At 45.7% G+C, this 27,533-nt stretch overlaps 1 protein-coding gene across 12 annotated transcripts in view; it reads left to right on the top strand.

Moving 5' to 3' along the window:
* The window catches only part of Ica1 (islet cell autoantigen 1), a 141,515-nt gene extending 123,111 nt beyond the window's left edge, over window positions 1-18,404 (top strand). For all 12 annotated transcript variants that reach the window (XM_087659428.1, XM_087659422.1, XM_087659427.1 and 9 more), the window contains 2 exon segments: window positions 6,150-6,419; window positions 18,133-18,404. In XM_087659428.1, the coding sequence (XP_087515554.1) occupies window positions 6,150-6,419; window positions 18,133-18,254 (392 nt within the window). In that variant the 3' untranslated portion in view covers window positions 18,255-18,404.
* Window positions 18,405-27,533: the final 9,129 nt, after the last annotated feature.

Below are 27,533 nucleotides of genomic sequence, written 5' to 3'. Positions count from 1 at the left end.
CTTTGCTAAGCTTTCTTGTATGCCAGGGTCCATTGGAAGAAGATCCACATCTTATTGAAAGCAGCTCTCATGCACCATTGCTTTTTACTTCTAAAGAGGGAGCTGGGATGTGCTCTTCCCTAATATATGTGTGTGTGTGTGTGTGTGTGTGTGTGTGTGTGTGTGTGTGTGTGTGTGTGTGTGTGTGTGTGTGTGTGCTGGTTCTCAGGCAGAAAAATGGAGTCACAGATCATCCTGACCAAGTGTGCCCTCACATACACACACACCCCCACCGTTCCTTCATCACTATTGTCCCGCAGAGCCCTGTGGTGACCCTGTATGATGCTCTCTGCTGTCTGTGTGCCTGTCTGTGTGTTCATCCCGGGAGGTGGTGTCAGCCCTAAAACCACAGCCACACGTATAAAGCCACTCTCAGCACTCGGAGACCTTGTGACCGAAGAAGGAATTGCCCGCGGATCTCGTCACCGCGAAGTGCATTGCCCTTGCAAACTGCCTCATGGCCTAAATTCTGAATTAAAATGCTGATTTTAAAATCCAAAACATTAGGAAGAAGAAATAAAAAGCACTTAATCCAAGAATGGCTGATTTAATAGGACCTAGGAGTAGTTAACTATAGCTCGCTTTCTTCCGCTAAGTGATAAAGTGAAGTAAAACCAATATTTGGCCACACCGTATAAAAATATTTTGATAACAAATTAGTGACATTCAGAGGTTCTTGAAAGTGGCTCTGAAGTTACCGTATGACCACACGTGACATGTGGCCTTCAACCACCAATTATAGCATATATAAATCTTTGTGCTCCTCAAGCTGGACACCCTCAAGCCCCCGCCAAAATAGTATACTACAGGAAAATGTAGTATAAAGCAAGTGAAATTTTGATAAGTTCAATTTATCTGCTTCTTATCAACAAGTCTTTATGAAAACCACAAGGTCTAGGCCAATTAAAAAACAAAGCAAAACTATTATCCATATTTCACAAACATGTTCGTCCTCTTTCTCTGGTACTGTGCAGCTTTCTGTGTTCTGGGCAGTTATAATGATGTCAGTTCATCCAGCAGCCAGCAGGGCTCTAAAGGAGAACCTTTAGCCCAAAGAGATCATGTGCTATCATACGGCACCTAGTTTCTCCTGAGTCACTGAACTGTCCCCTGCAGTCACCCTTAGAGTCAAACAAGAGATCTGTTTGCTGTACCTCAGAACACCCAGTGACCAAGTATTAACTTCTTCATCTGCTCATGTAAACCCCTCCTTCAGTACACTAGGATATGCTGGTGACCTGGATCACCCTACGAAGTAATGATACACTTTTTCTTTGCACATGTTAGACAAGAGCTCTACCACTGAGCAGCCCCGCCCCTCCCTAGCCCAACAATAATACAGGTTTACAAGAAAATACTGAAAGCGGAAGTGTGTCAGCAAACACTTGTCATCCCAGCACTTGGGAGGTAGAGAGTTGAAGTTCAGGTGTTCAAAGCCAGCATAACCAGTTTGAGCCAGCTCAGGCCACAGGAAACTCTGCTTAAAGAAACCAAATAAATAAGAAATGCCCTGAATCATGTGGTAGAGTGCTCGCTATGGGATTATTCCTATAGATTCTTCAAAAGTTGTTTCTAGCCCCACATTTTTATCAAGAGCGGTTAGAATGGGGTTTTAGCAATCAGGTATTTTTATGTATGCCCACTTGGGTCTAGCATTCTTGAATTGTTGTTTTGTTTTTTCCCAGGGAGCACATACAGATCCTTACACCACCCCATGCCTACCCTGGCCCCTGACAATTGGGGCTTTTATTTATTTATTTATTTATTATTTTTAAACCCGAAGGGAGTTTTTTCAAAGCAATGAACACTTTGTTAGCAGACCTGACAAATGTTTTTCTGCTTAGAAGTTTTTGTCGGGTGGTTTCCGACTGTCATCTCCTGCTGTCTTTGGGGTGCTAAGAGGGTAATGCTGGTGTTTGGGGTTTCATCCGCACTGCAGGCCTGTGGCCTTTGAGATTAGTCATTCTGTGGGGTGTGGGGAACAGGGAGAAACCCAGAGATGTGAGCCTTCCTGTTTCACACAGATGAAGGTAAATCAGGTGACATTTATCGGCTTGTTGTGCTGTGTTCTCATTTTCTGTCTATGTAGTTATTTTCATCCCCTGTGCTCCTAATTTATGTTGAAGTCATGAAACGCAATATGATTTCAAAAGCACTATCTGAATGGGCTCCCATCAGTTTTCCACGCTCTGCCTGAACTCGAGTTCCCTCTACATTTGAGCATTTACAAGCTAGAACTCACCCGTTCAGGACCAGTTCTTCTAGGGACTGTTTTCCCAGGACCCAGGCTTCTTATTTCTGAGTGTTGAGTAAGGCAGGCACATGGAGTGCTTTTTGCCATCTTGGACATTCTGCCTGTCTCTGCATGGTACTTAGAGGAACCCTCTGGCCTTGGAAACCTCACCCCTTCACAAAAGCTTCTTCTAGGAGTTTGTGTGTAAGGGCTCAGTACTATCTGTAACTAAGAAATCTTACCTTGGACAGGTTATCTAACCTGCGTCTATATTTCCTCATCTGTAAAAGAAGTTCAGGGAAATAGTTTGTAAGATCTTCTTCATTTAAAACAATATGTGTGTGTGTGTGTGTGTGTGTGTGTGTGTGTGTGTGTGTGTGTGTGTGTGTGTGGTTTGTTTGTTTGTTTGTTTCTTCACTGGAGGCAAGAACAGCACGTTCCCAGGCGGGAAAGCAGCATCTAACATAGCACCTTAGCTAAATTCTGTGCTTCCCAGGAGGCAGTACTGCTAGGTGGCCTCATCCACCTCAGCTCTGGCAGACCATGTGGAGATCCTGTACGCCTGACACTGGGAAAGCCACTACTCTACACTTTACCGAGTAGCTGTCAGGAGGAGCACTTGTAAAGTTCTGAATAAGGGATGATCTCACAGTTGGCCTTGTCGAAGGTGCAGGGTAGATCACCTCCTGAAGCTTCAGGTACCTCACCCGTGTGCACACCACAAAGGATAAGATAAGAATTTGTAGTCAAGCATTGGAGAACTTGGATCGAAGGCAGGCATTTGGAGACTCTAAGCCAAAGAAAGTTGTGGCCCCCAACTCAGGAGCCGCCTTTATTTGTCTGCGTGGGTGCAGGCTCTGATAGGGGCTCTCCCGAGGGCACTCTCCCATCTCTCAGTATTTCCTTTGTCCCACTGGAGTGGCTCTGTTTTCAAAGCTAATGACAAAAGCTCACCCTCCAGAGCCCACTGACAAGCGCTACTTCGCAAGTCAAGACTTGTCTGGTTACGGACCTGAACCTGTCCATTTCGGCTTGTAATTAAGTTTCTCTTACAAGTTATGCATAGTAATTTCAGGCATCTTAATTATTGGTGTAATAATTGGGAGGTTTCCGTGTTTTATGGTTCAAGTCAGTACCAGTTTCCTTGCTCCTGCTTTAACTATTAAAAAGCCAGGGTGTGATGACTTGTTTTTAACTTGCAACTTTTTAATAATACATTTTCAAATGAATGAATAAATAAGCAGAATGCTAAATAATAGACCACACTCAATGGCCAGACTTCAGTAGAAGCAAAGTCTGAGTGTATCACTCACTCCAGAGAGTGCTTTCTCTCTCTTTGACTAAAGTGCTTGCCTTGGTTAGGATCTGGTGTTAGAATTCTTTAATCATAAGAATGGAGCCCATTTGAAACACTTTAGGTTGAAAATTTTGCTTAAAATACACCCATCCAAGTAAGTGAGGACACAGCAGTACACTGGCTCAAGCAAGACTCACTTGGGGGCTGTCTAGGAGTGCTGTCTAAATTCCGTTTCTGGCTACTTCGGTTGTTTTCCTTTCTGTATTGACTTTATTTTCACTAACAGCCTCAGATTTATATCTTTGGATCTGAAACTCCCAAAGAAAGGACGGGTCTTTTTCTATCCAGTTTTCATATAGCAAATACAGGAAAGTCTTCAGCATGTGTCCTCCCCTGAGTCAGTTACTATGGCAAGAGAGAGAGAGAGAGAGAGAGAGAGAGAGAGAGAGAGAGAGAGAGAGAGAGAGAGAGAGAGAGAATATATGAACTTCGATCTGCTCAACCACATGCGGAGCGAAGGGTGATAAGGTCTCCTCCAGGCATGTCACCAGGATCACAGAGAGAAAGTGCTTCTCGAGAGAAAAACAACTTTCAGGAAATCAGATCCTGCAGCATGAAGCCTAGACACTAAACAAGGAAGAGAAGTTTTATCGTCTGCTTATGTGTAGAGGACTCGGGATCGGAGATCCGTTGTTCTGCTGTTCATGGTGATCTTTGTTGGACAGCTATCCCAGTCACCACCGTGACCCCTCCCCAAGCCTGGCTTTTACAGGCATTACTAAAAGATGAGCTTTAAGGTCCGACTGAACAGGTGTCGCTTAAGTGGGTTTGGCCTAGTAATCATACATTTTTTTTCTCCAGGCCAGAAAGAAATCAGGAGAAAGGTTTTGGGGACACCAGTGTCACCAGAAAATAGGAAGTACAGAGATTTGAAAAGTAACTACAGCTTAAGAAGGTGTTTCTGGGAGAGATGGAAAGAGGGAGGGATTCATATGTAAATTCATGTTGAGGGATAGATACATGAAGGTACTATCCTTTCACTCCTTCCTGTATGGTGGCAGGCAGGCCGGCAGGCAGGCAAGCAGCCTGTATCACACCATCTGCCTGCCTCACCTACCCGCCCAGTCTGGGGGCCCCTGTAGCCAGCAGGGAAGCCCTATTCACAGAACCAAGTTGCTGCCTTTTTCACCTCGCACACCTACAGGCTATGTCTGGCTGAAAATGCCGTTGATAATATAAACAATAAAAGTGCTTAAATTAGACAGTTGCCTGATTAAAGTGATGTTTTGCTACTATTTTAAAACATCTAGTGATAGGAGCTACTAAAGTTTCCCCTCCCTGATTTATAGCCAGTTTGCTGAGTTTAAAAAAAAAAAAAAAAACAAATCAAACAAAACAAAACACCCTTAATCTCTAGATTTTTATGTAACATGTAGGTGAAAATAGACTTGGCAAAAGAACACAGAGAAGCTTTACTTAAGCAGCGATAACCTTAACTAGGACTTACCAGATGCATGAATATATTTGAGGAACTCCTAATAAATCTTGTTTATCATGGCCTTCAGAATTTCTGTGTTGCTCAGAAAAACATAGAAACCATAATGGTTTCCGTGCCTCATGGTTTACAGTAAGGCTTGCAGTTTGCACGTGGCAATTAAATTCCACAAACAAAGCAACATGTGATACTTTCCCCAGCCCTTCATTCTTAAAACAGGCAGGAAAAGTCAATGAAAGAGCCTTACACAGGATTTATGAGGGCCACGTCCCTGGTCTCCTTATAAATAATATTCAGTGTCTGGTCACTGTTGATATATGAGAATGGTTCTCTCCTTAAAGTCAGCTGGCCACATGACTTTGATACAGTATTCCTAGCATCCTGACATTCCGAGCTGGCCATCCCTCCTACTACTAATGTTTGAGGCCCATGAAGTGAACCCTTCTCATTGGACCAGCTCCTTCCCTGCCACTCTCTGGCCGCTCCTCATAGGCAAGCCAGATCCAGCTCTCCCTTGCTTCCTGCAGCTGCTACTGCAAACATCCGTCTTGGGCGTTGATGCACCTCCTGACACGCTCCCCTGGGCCAGGGCGTGGTGAGCTTTCTCCCCAGCTTGGGTGGCAAGGCAGGCTGCCACATGGTGTGCTTCCTGCTCCAGCCCGGGCAGTGTGGATTGAGGGCTTGTGTGGGAAGATTTGGGAAGACTTACAAACAAGAAACTAAGATCTCCGACAGCTTCCAATCCTGGCTTTGTTTGAGACCTGGGAATGTTTTTGTCAGACCTGCTTTTATGTTAAGGAAAAACCCAAACCCTAGACTTTCTGTGGAAAATATTTCAGTGCAATTTTAGCAATGCTCTGAAGCTGTATTTGCTTTGGAAGAAAGGGGACAAGGGAACATAGAATTTAGAATGTATTTCTGAAATCTGTTAATAAAGGGTGTCACGGGGCAAACTCTTCTGGTTACCGTTTCTGAAATCTAGCCGTCCGTCATTCAGATTGTCCCAGTCCTGCTCCTATGACAGCTCTTCCTGAGGCTCAAGCTCTGGGAAGGTCATACGCTTTGTGCTGTGTTCCCTCCCCCAGCTTGCCTGGGTCCCATGGCAGGGACCCCAGAACCTGAAAGTGGGGACAAGGACGACCTCCTGCTGTTGAACGAGATCTTCAGCACTTCCAGCCTGGATGAAGGGGAGTTCAGCAGGGAGTGGGCTGCGGTGTTCGGAGACGACCGGCTGAAGGAACCAGCCCCCATGGGGGCCCAGGGAGAGCCAGACCCCAAGCCCCAGATAGGCTCTGCGTTCCTTCCTTCACAGCTTTTAGACCAAAACATGAAAGATCTCCAGGCCTCTCTCCAAGGTAGGTACCACAGGGACTAGAAACACTTTGATTGTTTTGCTTATTCATTCATCCCCACCCCTTAATAAGAAGTATTTTTGTCTGGGTGCACATTCTCTATTTTTACTTTATAACCAGTATCTTTTAATTTTATTATTAGTGTTATTTATTATTATCATTACTACTACTACTACTACTACTACTACTACTACTACTACTACTGCTACTACCACTCCCACCACCACCACTACTACTACTACTACTACTATTACTACTACTTCTACTACTACTACATCATCCAGGTGCTTTTTAGCCAAAATCTCCAAATCACACCCCAACTTTAAGACAGTGTCAAACTCAAGATCAATTCTCTCTAATAATTTTCTCCCTCTCTCAGTACTTTCTTAGGGGAGTGAGGGGAGGTTCTGGATCACACTCCCTCGGTTTGCTTTAAGTTAGTTTTGTGACATGCACGAGAGGATCATGCCCTAACAGTTAAAACCCGGTGGCCTGGCCACCCGTGACTAGCCAGTACATATCCATGAGATATACTGGCTGCATGCCTGCATACAAGCCCTCGCTGTAGGCACTAAGTGGCATTTCGTCGGACCCTTTAACTTTGTCCCCTGCATATATTGTACTCACTCTCACTCCAGCCACACCTTGACCCGTCCCTACCTCATGTATGCCCCAATTCAGCAGTTCCTATTCTGACTACAGCATGCAAAGGAAGTCCCCGTCTCAGTCTCACAACAAACAGTTCTTGACCAAAGTATTCTTCACTCAGAAGGGTTCAGTGTGCTCCAGGTCTCAGCATCAGGCCACATGCTGGTTGAGCATTGCTTGTGTGCCCCGCTCCATTACCCCTCCCCCCAACTCGCCCCCCCACCCCCCCACCCCCGCTCCCTGCCCAGTGATTCAGAGTACAAAAGCAAGCTCCAATGGTGAAGCCTGGAGTTTCTAAACTGGAGAAGGAAATCATTTTCTCCTTTTGTGAATATTTCTTTTTTCTTTCGTCTCACAGTGCATATAAACCAAGATAGGCATGACAACTATTAAGACAGGTCCAAACTCTTTTGGTTTTTCTAAGAACTTTAAGCTATCTCCTTAATAAACACCATGTTTACCTGGCACTTAAAGTGCAGAGCAACTGGCAGAGGGGGGAATGATTAAGTAATTATGAGCTATTACAGCCTTAGCTCTTTGGAAATGAGATCATTCATATGGGACCTGGAAGGCAAAATGAACCCCCCCCCTTTTACTTAGTGAATTACCTTTCCCTTTTACTTTCTTTGTAAATCCTGTTTTGCAGCCGTCTCACATGTTAGCCGTCACGGGATTGGAGGTTAGAGGGATAGAGAGAATTCTAGAAGTCTGCTTCTGTTCACTGTTCTACCTCTGGCTTCACCTCCTTCACTGGGTAAAGCCTAGTAGCCTGCCAGCTCTCTTCATGTTTACCCCAACCTTCTTAGAGGATAGGGCCTAATAGGTGTGGGCGCCTCCAGAGGCCAGATCTTCAACCCACCTCTGTGAGGTTCTGTCATCCCTCCAGCTGAATGATCCTTACTAGCCCTGCCCCCAGCCCTACTGGGCATGCCCTACTGCTACGGGGAGCTATAGAGGCTGACAGTTCCTGCCAGAGTGAGAAAGCAGGGTTCCATAGCCTCTTCCTGGACAGATAATGTGTGAAGAGCCCTCTGGTCAGAGAGAACCCAAGAGCTGTAACAAGGCGGTGACTGTGGGCTCTGTACGATCGGCCTGAGATCGGCACCAAACCACGTGTGGGACAGCAGAGGGAGGTGTTCTGACAGTAAGAAATTCGAGGTGTGACCTGGAACGGGAAAGAGCTTGCATGAAGCGAGGCTGTGCCTTCCTCGGGCAAACAATGTCATTTGATAACGCCATGCCAATGCTTTCACAAGGCTAATATACTCCCTCATTGGCAAGCATCTTCTGGGGTCCCCCCCCCTTGTGACAAGCACTGGAAATGTGTCTGTGAACAAAGCCAGCAAAAGCTCTCTGCCTTCCTGGAACTTGTTTCCTAATGGGGAGGAAGTGGGGAACAATAAACATGAGAAATAGTACACAGTAAGTAATGAGAAAATAAACAATGGTCGGCTGGCTAGGGAGTGGTCTGTGCTGGGCAGTGCGGACGGAGCTAGGGAAGCCAATATTGTGGGATGGCAGGGTTACTAATCAAGGTGAGAGACAAGCAGGCCTTGCTGAGGATGAGAATTAGCCAATGGACAGGGGAGACAGCCTGTATTGACCCTATAAGGTAAGAACATACACAGTATGAACAACGTCTGCAGGAAGAGCACTTCTCAGAGCTGTCTCAGCAAGAGTGAGCAGAATGAAGAAGTGGAGAGATGCTCCAAGGCCACAAAGCCAGATCGTGTTATTGACTGGGTCACCTACGCCAAAAGAAGCAGGCTTCATGGGGCGTTGTATACACAGGGCAAACCTCCAGTCTCCTTCCAGCAGCCATGTTGAGCTACCAAACAGCCTGATCTGCTTTGCTATTTAACACCGTTTTTGGTTGTTAGTCTCCTCTCTTTTGGGCTTCCAGTAGGACTAATGCTAAAGTTACTTAGTGATTATGGAGTTTCCTTTGCATGTAAATGGCTACCAACAGAATGCCTGGAGTGTTTGAAATAGCAAGGGAAAAAAATGTCTATGTGGTTGCAACATAGTCATCCCGCTCATCATCCACTACAGCTCCAGAATCTCGGTGGGAGCAGCTTTCATGCAGTTCAGTGCTTCCCTGATTCACGATGGGTAACAGGAGGGGCTGTTGGTAATGGCTGAGCACTTTGTAGGCTTCTGTCAGGATTCCTTTCATCCCCCAAATAAGAAGGCATGAATGTCAGCCTAAGATTTTTTTTTTTTGCCACTGCATTCATGGGTGAATAGAAAATCCATCTAATATGCATGAGTAGCTGTATGTAGATAAGAGTTTAATAATGACTGTTAAACCTTGGCCACATTGTATTAAAATGGATTCCTCTGGTTAACCAGATCGTGTCAAAACCTAAATTCAGCAATGACTGAAATAATTAAGAAACTAAACACAGGAAGGTGAGGCTTGTTGGCATATTGGTTCAGTGGCTCTGTGTAGAAAGGAGCTGAGCCCATTTCTTTTGTAGTTGCCCTCTTCTTCCTCACCCTGTGGTGGTGGTGAATCTCTCTGCAGCTCTCTGAGGTATTACTTTATATTTAGTAAGTGAGGTATTGGTCTAGTCTTATTATCCCAGCAGAATCTTATCTGTGGGTTGGTTCCCATCTCTGAGAGGCTAAGGCGTAAAATCTAGTAATTCTGTGAATCTGCCAGCCACAGACTGTACGATTTCATCAGCCAGTGCTCAAGGCGGCACATGCTGGGTGCCAAGGACTGTGGTCTCTCTTCCTGTGTCACCTTAATCCATTTAATCTGCTGCTTCCCAGGCACACACTGTTATCATCTACACTTTAGTGACGAGAAAACCAAAGAAGCAAGCAGTTTGTTGGCTTAAGGTCACACTCTTGGTAAAGGCAGCTTTGAACCTGAACAGTGTGACTAAGGAGCCGATGCCTGCCACCAGGACTTCCGTGACCCTTCAGCACAATGTCTGACGGCAAAAGTAGCATCCCACAGGCCCTTTGAGCATCTGCTGCTTGGGGAGCAGGGCTTATAGCGATCAGCCTGGCTGTGGTTTCCTAGTTTCACACAGGAATGGGGACATCAGTGCAGACAACTGGATGAATGGCAGTATAGAGAGACAGGGTCCTTGTCTAACAAAATTGAGTGATCATAAGGAGTAGAATGTTTGAAATTGGGTCTTTATAGGTAATGTTTGAACAAGAAAACACCATTATTTGGCTGCCTCCCTCCCCTCCCCTCCCCTCCCCTTCTGTACCTCCCTCCCCTCCCTCCCTCCCCTTCCTCTCTCCCTCCTCTCCCTTCCTTCCTAGTAAAAGCTGTAGTAGTTCACAACAAGAATTACAGGTCTGATCAAGTCATTTTAAAACTCAGAAGAATTAATGGGGTTTCTCAGAGTTTGAGAACTCCTAGCTCGGTTTCTGTTGCTAGGATAAAGACCATAATGAAAAGCAACTTGTGGATGGAAGGGTTTATTTCACTTCACACGTCCACCTCACAGTCCATTATTGAGGAAAGTCATGGCAAGAATTCAAGCAGGAACCTGGAGGCAGAGCCATGAAGGAAAGCTGTAAGTAGGCTCGCTTTCTATGGCTCAACTTGCTTTCTTTGAAAAGCCAGGACCATCTGCCCTGGAGTGGCCCACCCACCGTGGGCTGGTCCCTCCCACATCAATCATTAACCAAGAAAATTTCCCCAAAGGCATCCACACAAGTCACTCTTACAGAGGCAATTCCTCACCTATAAGGGGCCCTCTTCCTAGATGACTCTAGTCTATTGACTAGTGTGTTAAGTTGACAAAAACTAACGGGCATATGTGGCTATCACTTCCTGTACCCGGGAATGAGGAGAAAATTAAGCCTTCCTGGAGCTTCTAAATACAAGTAGGACGAGCCAGCCAGAGAGCACGGGCAAGAAGACACTAAAGAAGGCTTGAGGCCTCATAGTATGTGTCCTTCCCAACTTTCAGATCCCTTCATTTAAATACAGGAAAGGTTACCAGCTGCTCAAAATAAGTACTCCAGGAGATCGTTCAGCTCAAGATCCTGCAAACAAAAGCTGGAACTCTTGTTACAGAGTCACAGAATCACAGACACTTGTGTTCCTGCAGGGCGTTCTTCATTTTGCCCCGTTCTCAGATGCTCTAGTCATCTGGGTGCGTTTTAGGCTTAGGTTATCTCAACTAAACCTCAGGCTGACCTCATCTCTTTCCACCCCTGGGTTAGCGTGGTGCCAGGTAGCTCCCATTTCCAGTGCTCGATGGCAAAGTGTCAAGGGAAAGAGAGCCGTGAGTATTTATGGCATGCGCACAGAGGGAACACTTTGCTTGTGCTGTTAGCTCCCTGGATGCAGCAGGGCCCTGCTGAGCAACATTTGCAAGAGCTGCAGGATGCAAATGCCTCTGGCACACAGAAGGATCCTTCACAACCGACTCCTCTACCCACTCTGTAGATGAGGAAATCCAGGAACCTCAAAAGGTCATGTGCCTTGCCAAGTTCTCACACTTTCCACCACTGCTGTGCGGGCTAAATTCTCAGCTTGGTTTACGAGGTCCTTTAGTACCTAGCCTTAGTTTCATGGCTGCCCACAACTCCCACACCTTTACTTTGCATGACTCAGTGACGTAACTGTGCCAACGGGCCGGTATCCTTTTCTTTAGATGGCGGTGTGGAAATATGAACCAAGCTCTCCTGGAACTCAGTAGGTAGCCACTCAAGCTTTCAGTCATCCTCCTGCCTCAGCTGCTCAAGTGCTGGGGACACACACCACTACATGGTGAATCACAGTCTCTATCCATGCACTGGACTCTAGCCACACTAAGCTTTAGTGCACCCAGATCTTTCCACCAATAAGGCCTTGGCACCTTCTACATGGAGCATGCTGTCCACACCTACACATGCGTAGCGCCATACTTGGCTGACTTCTCCTAAGTCTCAGTCTTGATGTCAGTTCATCCACACCCCACCAATCTGCATTAGCTGTTTCTGCTCCACACGCGCATTACACCCTGTACTTAAATCACCCTCTTACCTCACCTTATGGGAGAACTGATTTCATCTCTCTCTCTCTCTCTCTCCCTTGGGTTGTCATAGAAACAGGATCCACAATTGTGTTGCTCGCCATATTTTCAGACCATAGCTCAATGCCTAGAATTCAGTGGGTGTTTAAAATGTACTTGTTTCAAGGATGGGCGGGTGGGAGGGTGGGTGGATGGCTGGATGACTGCATGGTAGGCGAGTGTGAGAGCAGCTGACAAAAGACATGACACCAGGTTAAAGGGTGACAAGCCTGTGATGTGAACCCTTCAGATGACACTTCAGGGTTTACTCCTGAGGTGTGCTGAGGGATACAGAAAACCTGAGAACTTTACTGAGAGCCTGCTCTCTAGCTTCCCTGTCACTTGGTTCTGTGCACAAGGTCCCAGTTCACTTGTACTGAAACCCAGTGAAACAGGAATCGTACACATACCTTGCAGATGTACAGTAGACCTGGAGGGTCATGGCCACCATTGTTGTGGTGTTCCTCCTTTGTTTTTCATAGCCAGCCCCTGCCCCCAGACCCCTAGGCTGAGATAGCAACCCTGCCTGAGCCCTTTGCTTTAAGTGGTAAGACACAATCACAGCAAAGCCTTCTCTGGCCCATGTGCCTTGGCTCTGCTTGCTCCTCTTGCTGGGCAGTATTAGTTCTGGCTCATTGGTATTTCCCCATGTGTACACAAAGGGAGCAGGGCCGCTCTAGCAAACTTTTATGTGTGTTTTCTGCAAATGGGTAGCACATTGACATGTCAGAGGAGCCCAGAGCTGGCAGTTTGTTCTTGAGCTTGGAGTGCCCTCCTGCCTCCGCCCTTCACTACCCCTCTCTTGAAAGAATTTCTCTTGACATTAGGGAGACGTCTTTCTAGCCACACCTATGAGTTAAAAAATGCTGCTGCCAACTACCACTGGCTAGGGAACAGTTGATGGCAATTACTGGAATATTAGCAACACCAAGTCCTTTCTCAATAGCAGTTTCTCCTGACAGAAGGCAAGACATTCGAAATCTGGTTGTCATTCCACCCATAATTATCCTCATAGCACCCTTCCCCTAAATAATTTCCAGAGAGATATGAAGGAGGCTGGGATTGCCACTGACCTTAGGGATTTGTCCAATAGCTGGTATCTATCACATCAATGCCATTTTATCCCCCTCGTGCCCACGTTCAAGCCGGTAGAAGGATGGTAAGACGTGAATGAGACTCTCTATGCTGGCTGTTAATTGTGCATAGCATGGGGAGGAGGGGTCAGGATGTCCCTATGTCTGTGGGATTGCTGAGGACTTCTATCCCACCATCTAAGCTTCCAAAGAAGAGATGGTGTCAAGTTCTTCCTCCCTCATGTATGTCCTCTGCAGTGGGAAAGCTTCCCGCTGTGGATTCCCAGTGTTCTTGTGGAGCTTCTGACTGGAGCGAAGCTAGAGCAAATAGTCCCTAGTTACAGAAGCATTCAACTGGATGTCAGCCGTAGACTGGGGGTTCTGGTTCAATGACAGAGCATTTGCCTAGTATGTACAGTACCCCAAGTGTGATTCCCAGCACCCCCCCAAAAGAAAATACCTTTTTTTCTTTATGAAGAAATCTTGCACCATTGTCCCTTGACTTGGTCTGCTTGAAAAATACAATTCTTGGTGCTGAAGAGATGGGTTCACCCTTAAGTGTGGCATTGCTCTGGCTGACGGCCCAAGCTTGGTTCCTAGCTCAAAACCACCTGTGACTCCAGTTCCAAGGGAGACCTGATGCCTCTGACCTCTGTGGCATCTACACATATCCTGCACACAGGGCCTGCACATATCCACGTCCTTCACACGGCCATACACATAATTAAAAACAGATCTCCAGGTAACGAGGAAATGGAGTTTTGACTTCTGGCACTTTTGAAATGGGACTTGGTGTACAGATTCGTGGTATGCTCCGGGAAAGGGGGTGAAGCTCCACTTTAGGGTGCTTCCTGATGGCCTTGAGGAACGCATACCACTCTGTACTCAGAAAAACACAGTGAGCCGAATATATGTTCTAATATAGTGTTCTTGAGAGCCCTGCTTGGAAATGCCTATCCCACAGAGTCCTATTATCAATAGCAGCACCAACTTCTGGACTCACTCCTCGCACAGACCCCCTCCACCCCACCCCCACCCCGAATTGATTCAGGCTCTCTCTGGAAGTAGCATGTCCATGAACTCAGTCAGAGAGCAGTGAGACCCAAGAGCCTAAAACTGTACAATTTCTCATGGCTGCCTAGGAGGATGGCATCCTGAAGGAGGCTCTGAAAGTGTCCCTTTCCTCACTCCAGCCCCATCAGCCTAACAAACATGGCCACCCAGCCAACCAGCAAGCCATCCAAGACACCATTCCCTAAACTAACGCTGGTCTCAAGGATTCCATTTCAGTCAGTCAGGATCTCTAACTGGCTTAGAGCTGACATGCTCTGGGAGACAGGCTGCAGGATTGGAGGGAAGGAGACACAGTGCTGGTGGGCAGGTATGGGACAAGGAAGGACTCATTTCAGCTTTTCCTGTAACTGACACCATTGGGCACACATTTACACCCCAGCCTTCGCTTTCTACATTTACCGCTTTTATGTGATTTGGGTCTAAAAGGAAAATGTTTCAGAGCCAATTTTCTAGGAACTCGGGAGTTTTTGTTATTCCTGGATCACACCAAATACTGGTCATCTAAAATTGTTTTATTGAAGTATAATTTACATGCCATAAAATTCACTCACTGTAAGCGAACAGGTCAAGGATTTCTCAGAAATACATACAGTGAGGTTTGAATTCCAGAGTCTCAGAAGGCTCCCTTGACATCTGGAGCTTCCGGTGGGTTATGAATTACCCTGTATATGTTTAAGAAACATTTCAGTGAATAGCAATGCCATTTAAAATCCTTTTCTGTTTTCCATTGTTTTATACTAAGGAAATAGGTCGCAGGCCATCTGTTTCATTACTTATTAGTCTTCATTATTGAGTCTGTGTACTGCCCATCTAAAATGAAGTCATCTAGCCAGTGAGTATTAGAAACCATATGGGCTGCCAAGTACAATGTGGCCATTTAAGATGGCACACCAACAGTATTCTTCTTGCACCTTACAGGGGGATTTTTAATAGTTTGTCTTAATTCAAGAATCATAGGTCTGAACCTTTCTGTGTGCCAGTCAGTGTCCTAAATGATACAAGAACGAAATGATACATAACCCACAGCTTCAAGGGTTCATGACACCAAATGTAGCAAAAAGTCAAACTATTAAAAATGGCGGACATTAGAATAGCAGGCTAAACAAAAGGTGTTCAATTGTTTAATTTTCATGGTATATACAGTGTGACATTTTCTTCCAGAAACTATTCACAGACCCATCTGAACTCAGCAATTCAAACATGGTCTCTCTTTAGCGCTTTACTGGAGACTAAATTATTCTCTGCAGAGACATACAACAGACTGTAAGCAAGAATGTCACACTAAAAGGACAGTCTCAGGCACAATGACCCCCATAGTGATGCCATCTGATGGTCAACATTTTAACACGACGGCCAGCAACGGGCTTAGTGAGCAAACGGTTAGCTGCTCAGCGCTCTGAAGAAACACTTGCACACCTGTGTTCAGACGACAGGACTTCCTACAGAAAGAACTAAAGCAGAGGTTTAAAGATGTATGTGGGAGATTAAGGACCAGCCATGCCAAACTAGCCAGGACAAACAGTAAATGTGGGGATTGGAGGAGCTTGCTTCTCTAAGACAAGAGAGCTAAAGGCCTCTAACCATGCTCATCAGGGAGGGCACAGCGGTATGACAGGAGGCTGGCTTACCCAAGTGACATTGTAAGGTCAGGCAGAAAGTTAACATTAACACTGGCTCTTCACGCTCCTCTTTTGGGGTGGACTGCTATTAATTTCAACTTTCCAATGTACAAAAAGAGATGCATAGGACCCTCTAGGTAGAGATGCATGGTTACTAGTTCTATCGCTCTGTTATTGGCATTCAGTTTTAAGGCTTCCCCCCTTGTGACAGGAAACCATACATCTTGATTTCCTGACAGTTTTGGGTGTAGTCATGAAGTCACCATGTTCCACCAGAAAATAGGTATGAAACATAAAAGGAAAAAAGTAATGCTTTGATACAGAACTATTGGTTGCTTTTCAAAATCCATTGTCTTCCTTAGTTGCCCATATATTTCCATTAGATATGATCTGATGCTTCTGTTCTGTCAGTTTCTTCCCCAGCCCGGGGAAGTTAGAAAGGTCTTGTCACACCATCCTCTGCTGGAGGCTACCACGGGCAGAAACCATGTATGTGACCAGCAGCTAGTGAGGTGGGGTAACAGTTCTTGTTAGATCTAATATCCTTTGGTATTGACTACTAAGCTGGGCTCCTTAGTTGTCTAAAGAGCTCCTTTTAAGCTCGTGAGATTGGTTGTTTTGGAACAGGCCCCTGAAGTGCACATCTGCTGGGCAGAAGATCTCGTGTGTATTCTCGGCTTTATCTCTGTTGCTTTGGTCATCACCCCCTCTCCTTTTGACCACAGGACATGAGAGGAAACGTCTGTCCTATTATCGTCAGAAAGTGTTCCTATGATGTTCTTTTAAGTGCTGAGCAAATAATTCGCACCTGGTTTTACTCCCAGTGGAGACCTGGAGGATCTGAGGGTCGGTCCCCTTAAAGTGCAGTCAGCTGGCTTAGCTCTTAACTACAAGTCTGTGATTACTCCCTGAAGACCCTCTCAAACCTCTGTAAGAGGTTAGAGGGAAGGGGAAGTGTGTAGCATATTTTCAATGGGGATATCTTTAAGATGCCGTTACCTTCTCTATCAAGAACTGAGATAAACTAATCTATATCAGTCTTTTCTCATCCAGTATCCTCATATGACCTCCAACATGATGACTTGAGTTTCTCTCTGGTCTCAGTATGTCAAATCAAAATAAGCCAGGGGTTTCAAGAACTATGCACGTGAAGGTTACCCGTAGTAATAACCTCTTTGGATTACTCTTCAGAGAACTGTTCGGAATACTTACTCTTGGCATCACTAGCTGTTTCTATGTGCTATGTGTACTAGTTGTATCTCGTATTTCATGACATAATACATACATTTCCTCTGTCATTATAAAGTAATGCGCCCATTGGGCATTATGATGAGAATTATGGAGATGAACCGAAAGCATGACGTACTTCCTTCACTACCTTAACAGTTCAGTGGCCTTTAGAGAAAGGACCAAAGACGATTTATGTAACTCCAACCCATTCTATCCCTTCAATCTAGCCAGTTTTGAGACTCTTTTCAGCCAGATGGCGAGCACATTCCTAACTGCTCCTTGCAAGAAGGGGTACCCTAATACAGAGACATTTATTCATGCTTCTGACGTCTCCACCTGTTGGAAAGGGGCAAAGGCATGGCTTATCAAGCCAGTGAAGTAGATCCTCACGTGGAATGATTTATAGGAAAGAGTCCCAGCTTGTTTATAAATCACTGGCATGAGGCACTCCTTTGAAAATTCTCTCCTCATCTGGAAGATACTTTAGCTGTCTAATCATGGTTTCTGGGGAGTCAGAGCAGGATAAGTAGAAGGAAGACCTCCAGGGAAGCCAAGCAGAGCCATCTCAAGCCCATGAAGGCAAGGCAAGGCAAGGGTGGAGAGACTGGGCCTGGGTATGACCTCCCGTGGGCCTGTGCCTTTGAAGGATGAAAAAAGAAACACTAGATTGCCCCTGACCCAGGGGGCTTAAAGGGATCGCTCCAGCAGACACCGGAAGGCACCGTGCTTCCTCAGCCCTTCAGTCTGATTTGTGAAATAGCCATGCTGGTTCCTAGTTGAGGGAGACAGTGTGTGGGGTTTTGAGTGCCTCTGTGAGCTGTAGCCATGGCTGGAGGTGCACTGCAGATGGAAGTTAGTTAACTAAGCCTCAGGCCAGTTTGTGTTAACCAGCCCTTCAAGGGACATGAAGTTCCCTAACGGTTAGAGACCAAGGGTCATGGGATTTGTCCCTTCTGAGGTGCCGCTGGACCTGCTGAGCACAGCATGGCAGAGGTGGTCTCTGAGAAGGTGGGTTTGTTCACATTTCTTCTTCTTTCCCCAGAGCCTGCCAAGGCTGCCTCGGACCTGACTGCCTGGTTCAGCCTCTTTGCTGACCTCGACCCCCTATCAAATCCTGATGCTATTGGGAAAACCGATAAAGAACACGAATTGCTCAATGCATGAGTCTGCAACCTTCAACAGGGGAGCCCTCCGGCCACTCCGCAACACCTCATCCAGGGCTTGCAGAAGTCTAACGTGCTCAGTACGCTGTTTTAATATTTACATGCCATTTTAATAAAACGAGAGGGTCAAGGCCCTGTTTCTATCGCTATAGTTATTTACTCCTGTTTGGTTTGTGTGTTGCCCATGTGCGTTGAACAGTAGAGGGCAAGTACAAAGGAGCAGGAAGTCACGGCTCGCCCTTGCTGACATCCTTCAGGACCACTGCTGTGTCCTTAAACCATGGTAAAAATCCAAGGCTAAATTACACACCTGAATGCGGGCTTACGTAACACGTCCTCGGGGACACCAGGAGGCTAAAAGTTCTGTAAGCACTTTGTAAGACCCATCCCCCTCAGAAGAGGCTTCAGGAAGAGCCCTTCTCCTGCCGTGACACCTCCCACCCAGCTCTGGGTAACCATTCAGACAACCAAAGGGGCGGTCTCCTGCCACACGTGACTGCGGCCCCGCATGCCACACTGGCAGATGAGCTGGGCTGCTTTCTGCTGCGTGGACCTTTCCGTTGGAAGCAGCCATCCTTGCGCATCCTAGTTCCTCCTTTTATCTCCTCCATAGCTGAATTCAAAAGCGAAAACTCCGGGAGCCTCACGGAGCATTTTTCTTTTTAAACAGAAAAATTTAAACGTTAATAAGACAACAACATTTGATATCCAAATCCAAGTCGTGGATTCTGTGTGGAGACCCAGCTGTGCTAAGAAAAGCATCGTGGAAGGTGCAGTAGAGGAGGCCAGAGACCCAGGGGCAGTTCTGCAGGTATTGGCTAGACCTATACATCCCCAAATAAGGCAGCCAGCTACAAGGGCTGCCTGTGACTTTTGAAGGGCCATGAAACAGTGGTAATAACAGATTCACATGCGAGCACATCAACAGCTCAGAGACCCCGTCAGTATCGCAGACCCCACAGTTGGCATCTCCTCTACTATGTCACAGGTAACCCACTAAGTGCTACTAAGCACACGCCCTGACGTTCATGTAGATCGTGGCAATGCACGACCATAAGGGCCTTGGATAAGGGAGGAACCAGTAGTGGTCCAGAGAAAAAGTTCTCTGTGCGTAAGCCAGGCAAGTAGTCTCTTCCGGGCTCCTGTTGCCTATCTCAGAGAAGGCCTCCTGGGCTAGCTTCAGAAACACAGGAGTACCTCAGGAAGGACCTGACTGCAGTTCTAAAGCCACTCTGAGGGGTGGAGACACAGGCTGTTACAGATGTCTTCTTGATATAGGCAACGTCTGGGAGCCAGCTGGGGGCTTAGCTTTGGTATTTTCCCCAGCTTTGCTATCTTGGGCTGTCAGTGGTGTCATTACTAGAATCGTCTCTAGCAGATTTCTCAGCTCCACCTTAATACACTCTGAGGTTGTCATGATACAGAGTCAGAGCCCAACCTTACACTCCTCTAAACACAGGCGTGCCTGCCATCCCCTTAACCTTAATGTACCATCCCAGGGGCCCGTTTGCTATATGAGACACCACGAGAACACTATTCAGTCCTCAAGCGCTTCCTCAGAGCCTTCCTCCACCAATACAGTATGGTGCCTCTAAAAGCACCTTCAGTTGTCTCCCTGAGAGTGTGACTCCTGCCCTACCTCTCTTCTCTGGCCATGCCAGGATGATGCCTTCCTAGCCTGGTCAGATATGTGCTTTAGACACATGCCTCTACCATGAGACATTGCCACGTGAGAGTCACCTTGGGAGCAATGGATTAATGATGCCAGATCAAGTTGCCCATCAAGGAATGAGGACTAAGGATCCTAGTTTCATCCTGGGTCATATTTGTTTGTAGCCATGAGAACCCCGGAAGTCACAGTGAGGAGCTGAATCTGGAAGGCCTGACTGGCTCCATCTAGGCAATGAGGAGGAGGTAGAGGTTGAGGGAGGTGAAGTCCTTCTGTTTTGAATAGGGTAAGCAGTGGGGGGGGAGGGGTGGCTGCATTTTAAAACTGATCAGCGAGTCGGGGAAAGAGGATCACAGTGGTTGAATAAGCTTTGCAACAGGAAAAGGAAAGGGTTGCTCACGGAGGCATTTTCTCCCCGAACTTTCTTTATATCTCTCGTGAAAAGGAAAGAAAAGAAAGAGACTCCATCTCCGTTCCCGTCCGCAATCCACTCGGGCAGCCTCTTGATCCCTTTTGAGAGGCATGTTTTGATCCTGCTCGCACAAAGCCCCTTGACCACCTCTCCTAAGTAAGCAGCAGCTGCTGCCTGGTGCCCTTGTAAGTACCCTGTTCCCGGGCCTGGCCCAGGCTTCCTCTGGGACCCACCTTGGGGCCTCCCCAACTGCCCATCAGTGTTCTCTCCGACACGAAGGAGACAATGTTTCTTTACCCTCTGCAAACATGGTTGCTTCATCTCCACCTCCCCTCGGGCGGCCCGCCTGAGCCACAGTTACACCGGACCTTCACACACAGACAGACCCAGGCTCTCCTTGGTTTCCTGCTGTTTCCGATGGCTTCAGCATGACCCCCGAGGTCCCCTCCCTTTCCTCAGCTAACAGATAAAGGACACACACACTGTAAGGAGGGACCAGGCATGATTCTGTCTGTGCCCGCCTTCTTTCCCCAACTGGCACTGGCTCTCGGTTCCCTTTACAGATTCATTCCCCTCGAAATGTAATTTTAGAAATGTCAAGTTGATTTTGAGTTCTGGGTGAGTGAAAAGAAAAAAAAACAAAAAACAAAAAACAATACGTCATTCTCAGAATTAGAAAGTACGGATTTAGCGAGCACGTCTTTGTTTTTGTTGTTGTTGTTGGAAGTTTTTGCCCAAGAAAATGTATTCTCCTTGAAGCCAGCACCCCTGGGTATTAAATCCATTGTGCTTTAGCCAATTCTTATAACTGGTGTGCGTCTAGGACTGAGGGCGCTGAAAACACTTTGTGAGGCTGCCCACCTACCAGGTGACACCCACCAGGTCCCTCTTGCCTGTTGTTCCATCCTGCAACTTCTGGAGTCAGCACTGAGCTCCCCTTTCAGGAGGTGCTACACGAAGACCCCACCCCAGAGCCGGTCTCTGGCAAGGGCTCATGGGTAACATTAATTGATTTTTTTCCAATACATCAGTGCCGCACCTGGCTTTGTGATCAACTAGTGTCCTCCACAAAAGCCAGGTAATCCTCTGCTTCCTGCTTTCATCAGAGGCAGCTTCCAAGCCCTCGGACTGGCATTCTCAGTCCAGTGATGTTAGTAGTGGTGTCAGTTGTGTTGGAACATAGTTGCCAACTTGGAGGCTAGTCCATACGACTGACCATGGCTGCCAAGAAACCTGCACTGGGAAAAGGCTTCTAATAAATGATCAATGTTTCTGGTAGACGTGGGACAAGCAACACCGCCTCAGACCTTGCCTTTCATGAAACTATCAAAGCTAACTTTCTTATCAAAGGAAACTAGTATTCTAGAACCTTCAGGAAGGGGCATGTGTGATAAGAACAACAAAGTTTGGAGACTAGTCATGACCAAAATCTATCCAAATTAGACTGACCTAAACCTCAAACTTGTAAAACTATCATTTAGGAGTAGGAAGAGATAGGAGGACGATGAATTCAAGGTCACCTTTGGCTATGTGGTCAGTTTGAGACCAGCCTAGACTAAATGAGGTCCTGTTTAATTAATTAATCGATTGATTAATATTTTAAATATATGACAGTAGACTTGCTTCTCAAGTGACTGTCAGGTCTACAAACTTGAGGCACAGTTGAGTCTAAATGTTCGTATTTGCCACCTCCCCTGCCCCCAGTTCTGCTTCCCTCCATTTCTTCAATCCATCAGGCATTTCTTAACAGGAGACAAGATGACCACAGGAATCTGTAGTTAAAGTTTTGGAATGTATCCTGCATTGATTGGTCCTATGACCAGTCTTCTTTCACTAGGATCAATGGATGAAAAACAGGCTATTTGATGAGCTTCCTCCAGGTAAATTTGGGTGCTGTTACTAGAAGACAGAATGGAGGCTGAGTGGAAGAATGGACTACAGATCTGCCCTGGCCTCTGCACTGCAATGGCTTTAAGGAGACATTCACCTTCCCAGAGGACAGTGAATGGCAGCAGGGCAGTAAGAGAAGCGGGAAGCCCATGGTGACTTGTTGAGGCTCCTTACCTTTCAATACTTGTAAGGCATCATGGGAGGATCATAGAGCCCTGTGCATCTGACATACTTCTATCCAGATAAGGAAACTAGGGACCAAGGAGCCATCGACAAAATCCCAGGTCTTGAACCCATGTGGTCTGATTCCAAGCCAGGGCTTCTTCTACATCCAACTTTGCTATAGATAGCAAGGCTCTAAGAAAGAATTTAATGAAAGGCAAAGTTCCCATAAGAACTAATATTTCCTCATTCACTCACATTCTTATTTTTCTCTTCAGACACCCACTATTAAATATAGCCTTCAAAGAGAGATTTATGAAACTAGTTTAGGACAGTAAGCAAGAACTTACTCTAAAGCCAGACATCTTGAGTCAAGTCAAGCTTCTGTCAGCTATAGGTCTTAGCCCTCTCTGGCTTCAGGATTTTTTTGTTTTTGTTTTTGTTTTGTTTTTTTCATTCATAAACAGGAAAATAACATACCCTGTCCAGTGGAGTTACTACAGAGTAAGGATTTCAGCTCTAGGACTCTTAGTTACCAGCATTAAAACTATGGAAAGAGACATCCCTGAGGCCCCCTCACTTTGTGAAATGGCATTTATTAAAGTAGGGGAAAGATTCTCAGGGACCTTCTGGTAGGCTCACCAAGCTCCATTTTCCATCCTCCCTGTTTATCAACTCATTCCCAAATATCAAAGGGGTGGAAAGGGGATGAGCCTAGAAGGTCTAATGAAAAGCTAAAGCACTTCTTGTGCAGCCTGCACAAAGCCTTGAGTTTGATCTCTAGAACCTCATAAAGTGGAATGGTGTACCTGATGTTAATCCCAAACCAGGAGGTAGAGACAGAAGGTCATAAGTTCAAGCTGATCTCCAGCTACATAGCAAGTTCAAGGCCAGCTGGCTACATGAGACTGTCTTCCCCTTACACACGCGCACACACACACACACACACACACACACACACACACACCACACACAACACACCACACGCACGAACGCACGCACGCATGCACGCATGCACACATATGCATACATAAAATCTTAAAGTCTAGTTAGTGTCTACTGACTTTTGTGGTAACTGAATAAGATTCTCTGAGGAGGCTAAGCGGCATGAAGGACGCTCTTTGTTAGACCTAAGGGGTATGTATACTTGCCAATTTAATTTTGCTTTTTGTTTTTGTATTTTTGCTTTTTTTTTTTAACAATGAATCATTCACTAACCAGAACCGCAATTAAAATAATGAAGATGCAGAGCAGTTGGACTCCTCTAACATCGTCGATGGGGAGGCAAAATGGAACAGCTATTTGGGGAAACAGTTTGGCAGTTTCATGGAAAGTTAAGCATATGCATGCCACGCAACCTGCCAATCCCACAACTAGGAATTTACCCTGGAGAAAGAGAGAGGAAAACACACACACACACACACACACACACACACACACACACACACACACACACACACAGAAGCCTCTATGTAAATGTATAGCAGCTTTATTCATAATCTCCCAGAACTGGAAACAGGCCAGATGTCTTTCAGCTACTGAAAGAGTAAAACAAAAACTCTTCGACATAAGCGCAGTATTATTTATCAATCAACACAAACAAGCTACTGATATATAGTGCATGAGGCCAACTCACACCAAAAGCATGGACCCCTACTCCGATGCTATGGGAAGAGCACCTTATATCAGTATATGCCTCCCCGCAAAGCTCACAACAGCTTAGAAATTAGAACAGTACCAAACAAAGCCAGACCAAGAGGCAGTGTATAAAATTCCAGACCCGTACCTTTCAATAGTATCCAAGTCTTGAAGAAGGTCACTCTGGAAAGAGGAAAACTGTAAGAGCCAAAGCCATCAAGCACCCCGAAGGAACTTGGAGCAGAGAAATGGCATTATTAGGAAATCCAGTGATTCCCAATGTTGACAGTCTATCTGTGTGAGTGTAGGTTATTAAAATATTAACAATCATCCAAGAGTTATATGGGATGTTAGTAAGAGGGAAGCTAGCCAGGGAGATATGGAAACTTTATGTTATGTTGCAACTTTCCTATTAATTTAAAATTATTCCCCAGTAAAAGTTGTGTTTATTTGTATTTTTTTAATCACAAAGTTTTGGTGCTATATGATTTGGTGCTATATGATTTCCATTTGCATAAAATTCAGACTAGTCAGACCTGTAAGAACAGACATTCAGTCTATGTTTACCAAAAGCTGAGGTAGATGAGGGTGGGTGGGCTCCAAAAGGCAGAGAATTTAGGGAGATGAAACTCTGTTGGGATTTTGTTGATGGTTACATGATTGCCTGAATTTGTCAAAATCCATAAAAAAGGTAAAAAAATGGGTGAACTGTGCTTAGTTAGTTCGTAACTGTGATTAGAGGGAAGAGACTAGATTCTGAACTCTCGATAAACTAGTCCTCATGAAGCAAGAGATCCCGTGAGAATCTGGACCAGAAGACCCAGTCTATGATGCAGGTGAGGACATCAGATGTGCCTCCTGATGCAAGGAAGCAGAGCTACTCACAGCCAAACGTCTCAAGGGTTAGCGTCCATCTGTGTGTGTGTGTGTGTGTGTGTGTGTGTGTGTGTGTGTGTGTGTGTGTGTGTGTGTGTTTTCAGTGAGGACAGGGCTAGCTGAACTTCAGAAAGCATGAGCACATAAAATTTGAGCCTTTCAGACCGCAGCAAGGGAGGGTGATCTGGTAGTCAAACATTGAATGCTTCATCCAAGGAGTAGCCAACCCCCAACCACCCCCTTATCTAGAAATGGCCACATGGCCCAGACCAACTGCAATAGTTCCTAGCAGATGTACTATCCCATGAATGCTACACTAATCTTGTGATCTTCAAGGCTTTGGAAACACTGTAACCGTGAAGCGCATCAAATCTATGGCAAGAAGGAAATATACATGCATTAATAAGAATAAGCATGGATGAGATTTTTGTGCTGTTTTAGAATACAAAAAAGTATTGAAGGATGGAGCTCTTACGGTAGATTGGAAAAAAATTGAAATGTACCTTTATAGACAAATATTCAAGATATTGTCCATAGTTACATCCCCCCTTTTAGACACAAATTTTCAGATATTGAGTCATGCTCTGACACCTGGTCTCATTGGATGAGCTAAAGTAGCCTGGCGGAACATCTGTTCACAGGAGGAAGAGTCAGACCTTTTCATTCTGGGCTGGTTATATCCTAAATCTGCCCACTGTTAAATCAACAGAAACAATGTATAGTTACTATAAAGCTACAGAAGCTTCATGCAAGCACAGAGCATGAGCTTACAGAGCAGAGGTATAGAAAGGTCAGGCACCAGAACGAGCTGATAATGAGATATTCCTGAAGACACCACACGCCTGAATCACAAGATAGAAACCAAGTAGCATAAAAGTGAGCTTCAAAACCCCTCCCTGTTGGCTTGCTTTCTTAGTGCTAGAAGGCGCTATCCAAACTATTAGGAGTGAAAAGACTTCACTGGCCTTGGCCGCCTGCTAGGCCAGATGTACCTACTCATGCTATGATGGCACTACTGTTATGGGGATAACCAGCCACTCTACAGTTAGATTCATGGCATCTTCCCAGGGGGAAATTCATGACTGGTATGTAAACCCAGTCAAAAAGGAAGCATCATAGAAAAGATGTCAGAAACAATGTAACAGCCGAAAGATGGAGAAAAGGCTACAAAGTGTCTCTTCTGGGAACCGTACAGCTTTCACCAGGAGCAGCTGCCCTTATCTGAACTTGTATATGTTAACATTCAGTCATGGGTATAAAATGTATGGGGACCTACCCTTCCCTGCTTAACTATTGACTACTAACAGATTCTGGGAGTCATTGTCATTAGCAGTGTTCAACTGTTGAGTCCACCAGGCCTCAATGGATAGCTTCAAACTAAGGGTCACACAGATGGTCTGAGTTAAGTGGGTCACAGCACAAACAAAGAGACATGAATATGAATATGACATGAGAAAAGGGATTTGCAAGGGGTCATGCAGGTGTGGGAGGACAGGGGGAAGAGTAACCAGATGCAACATCTTCAAAGACCAAATTTTAAAAATAAAAATAAAAATAATTTTCAAAAAATAGGACGCTGAGTCACCTTGAGGACTGAGTGTCGTTGAACTCCGGATGCTCATCCAAGCCTCTCTGATCTTTGCACTCAACTTTGAAAATAGGGTCTCTGCTCTTAATTAAAAATAAACACCTATGTTTTGTCTTCTAACCACCCAATGCTAGGAAACTACTGACCCAAGGCCCTGCTATGTTCAACATACCCAAAGGCTAGCTCTGGAGTTCTTAAACACTTGACCATAGTCACGGAACTCTTTGTTCAGTCTTCTGGAGAGAACAGTCAAATCAGTCAAATTTTGGAGTTCCCCATGCTTTCAATTAAACTTTCTTCATGCTTTACAGAGGATTTCAAGAGAGCATCCAAGCCCATCAGAATGCCCTTTTCTCTATATCAATAGGATGAGCATCTTCCTCACGACCGACTCTTGTAGTTTGAAAGTGAAACATCCCTCACAGGCTCATATGTTTGAATACTATGTCCTCAGGTGGTTGGCACTATTTGGGAAGGTTGTGGAACATTGAGAAGATGGAGTCCCATGTGAGAGGACAAGTCACTAGGAGAAGGGATTGTGGTTTTGTAGCATAGCTCCATTTCCTGTTCACTCTGTGTTTTCTGACTGTGGATGCGATGTGACCAACAGGGTCTCTTGCCTGCTCTTACCACAGTGCCTTCCCCACCATGCTGGACTGTATTCCCCCAGAACCATAAGCTAAATAAACCTTCCCTTCATTGAATGGCTTTGGTGAGGTAAAGTGTTGCAACAATTAGGACAGTAAAGTAATATACTCACCACAGTGGAAAGCTGATCAGAAATGCTCAGGTGTACAAAAGGCACAAAGTCCTGTGCTCAGATAAGCGCTAGGGCAACTGGAAATGTTAAACACACAGGGTTGTCTCCTCAACAGAGGAGATATAAACCTGTTTTCTTCCCATAAAGCTGGGCGAGGGTGTTGTAAATAACCTGGTGATCTGTGCCATCTGTAGGGCCAAGCGATGCCTGAATCACCCAGACTCTTCCTCCCTAGGTCTTTATCTTGAGCACTGTTTCTCAGTCAATAGAACCCATCCTTAAGGG

This window comes from Rattus norvegicus, chromosome 4 (assembly GCF_021556685.1).
Source record: "Rattus norvegicus strain SHRSP/BbbUtx chromosome 4, alternate assembly SHRSP_T2T, whole genome shotgun sequence".
In the NCBI taxonomy this organism is placed as follows: domain Eukaryota; kingdom Metazoa; phylum Chordata; class Mammalia; order Rodentia; family Muridae; genus Rattus; species Rattus norvegicus.
Note: the sequence above shows the minus strand (reverse complement) of the source record. Positions and strands in the feature narration are given on the sequence as shown.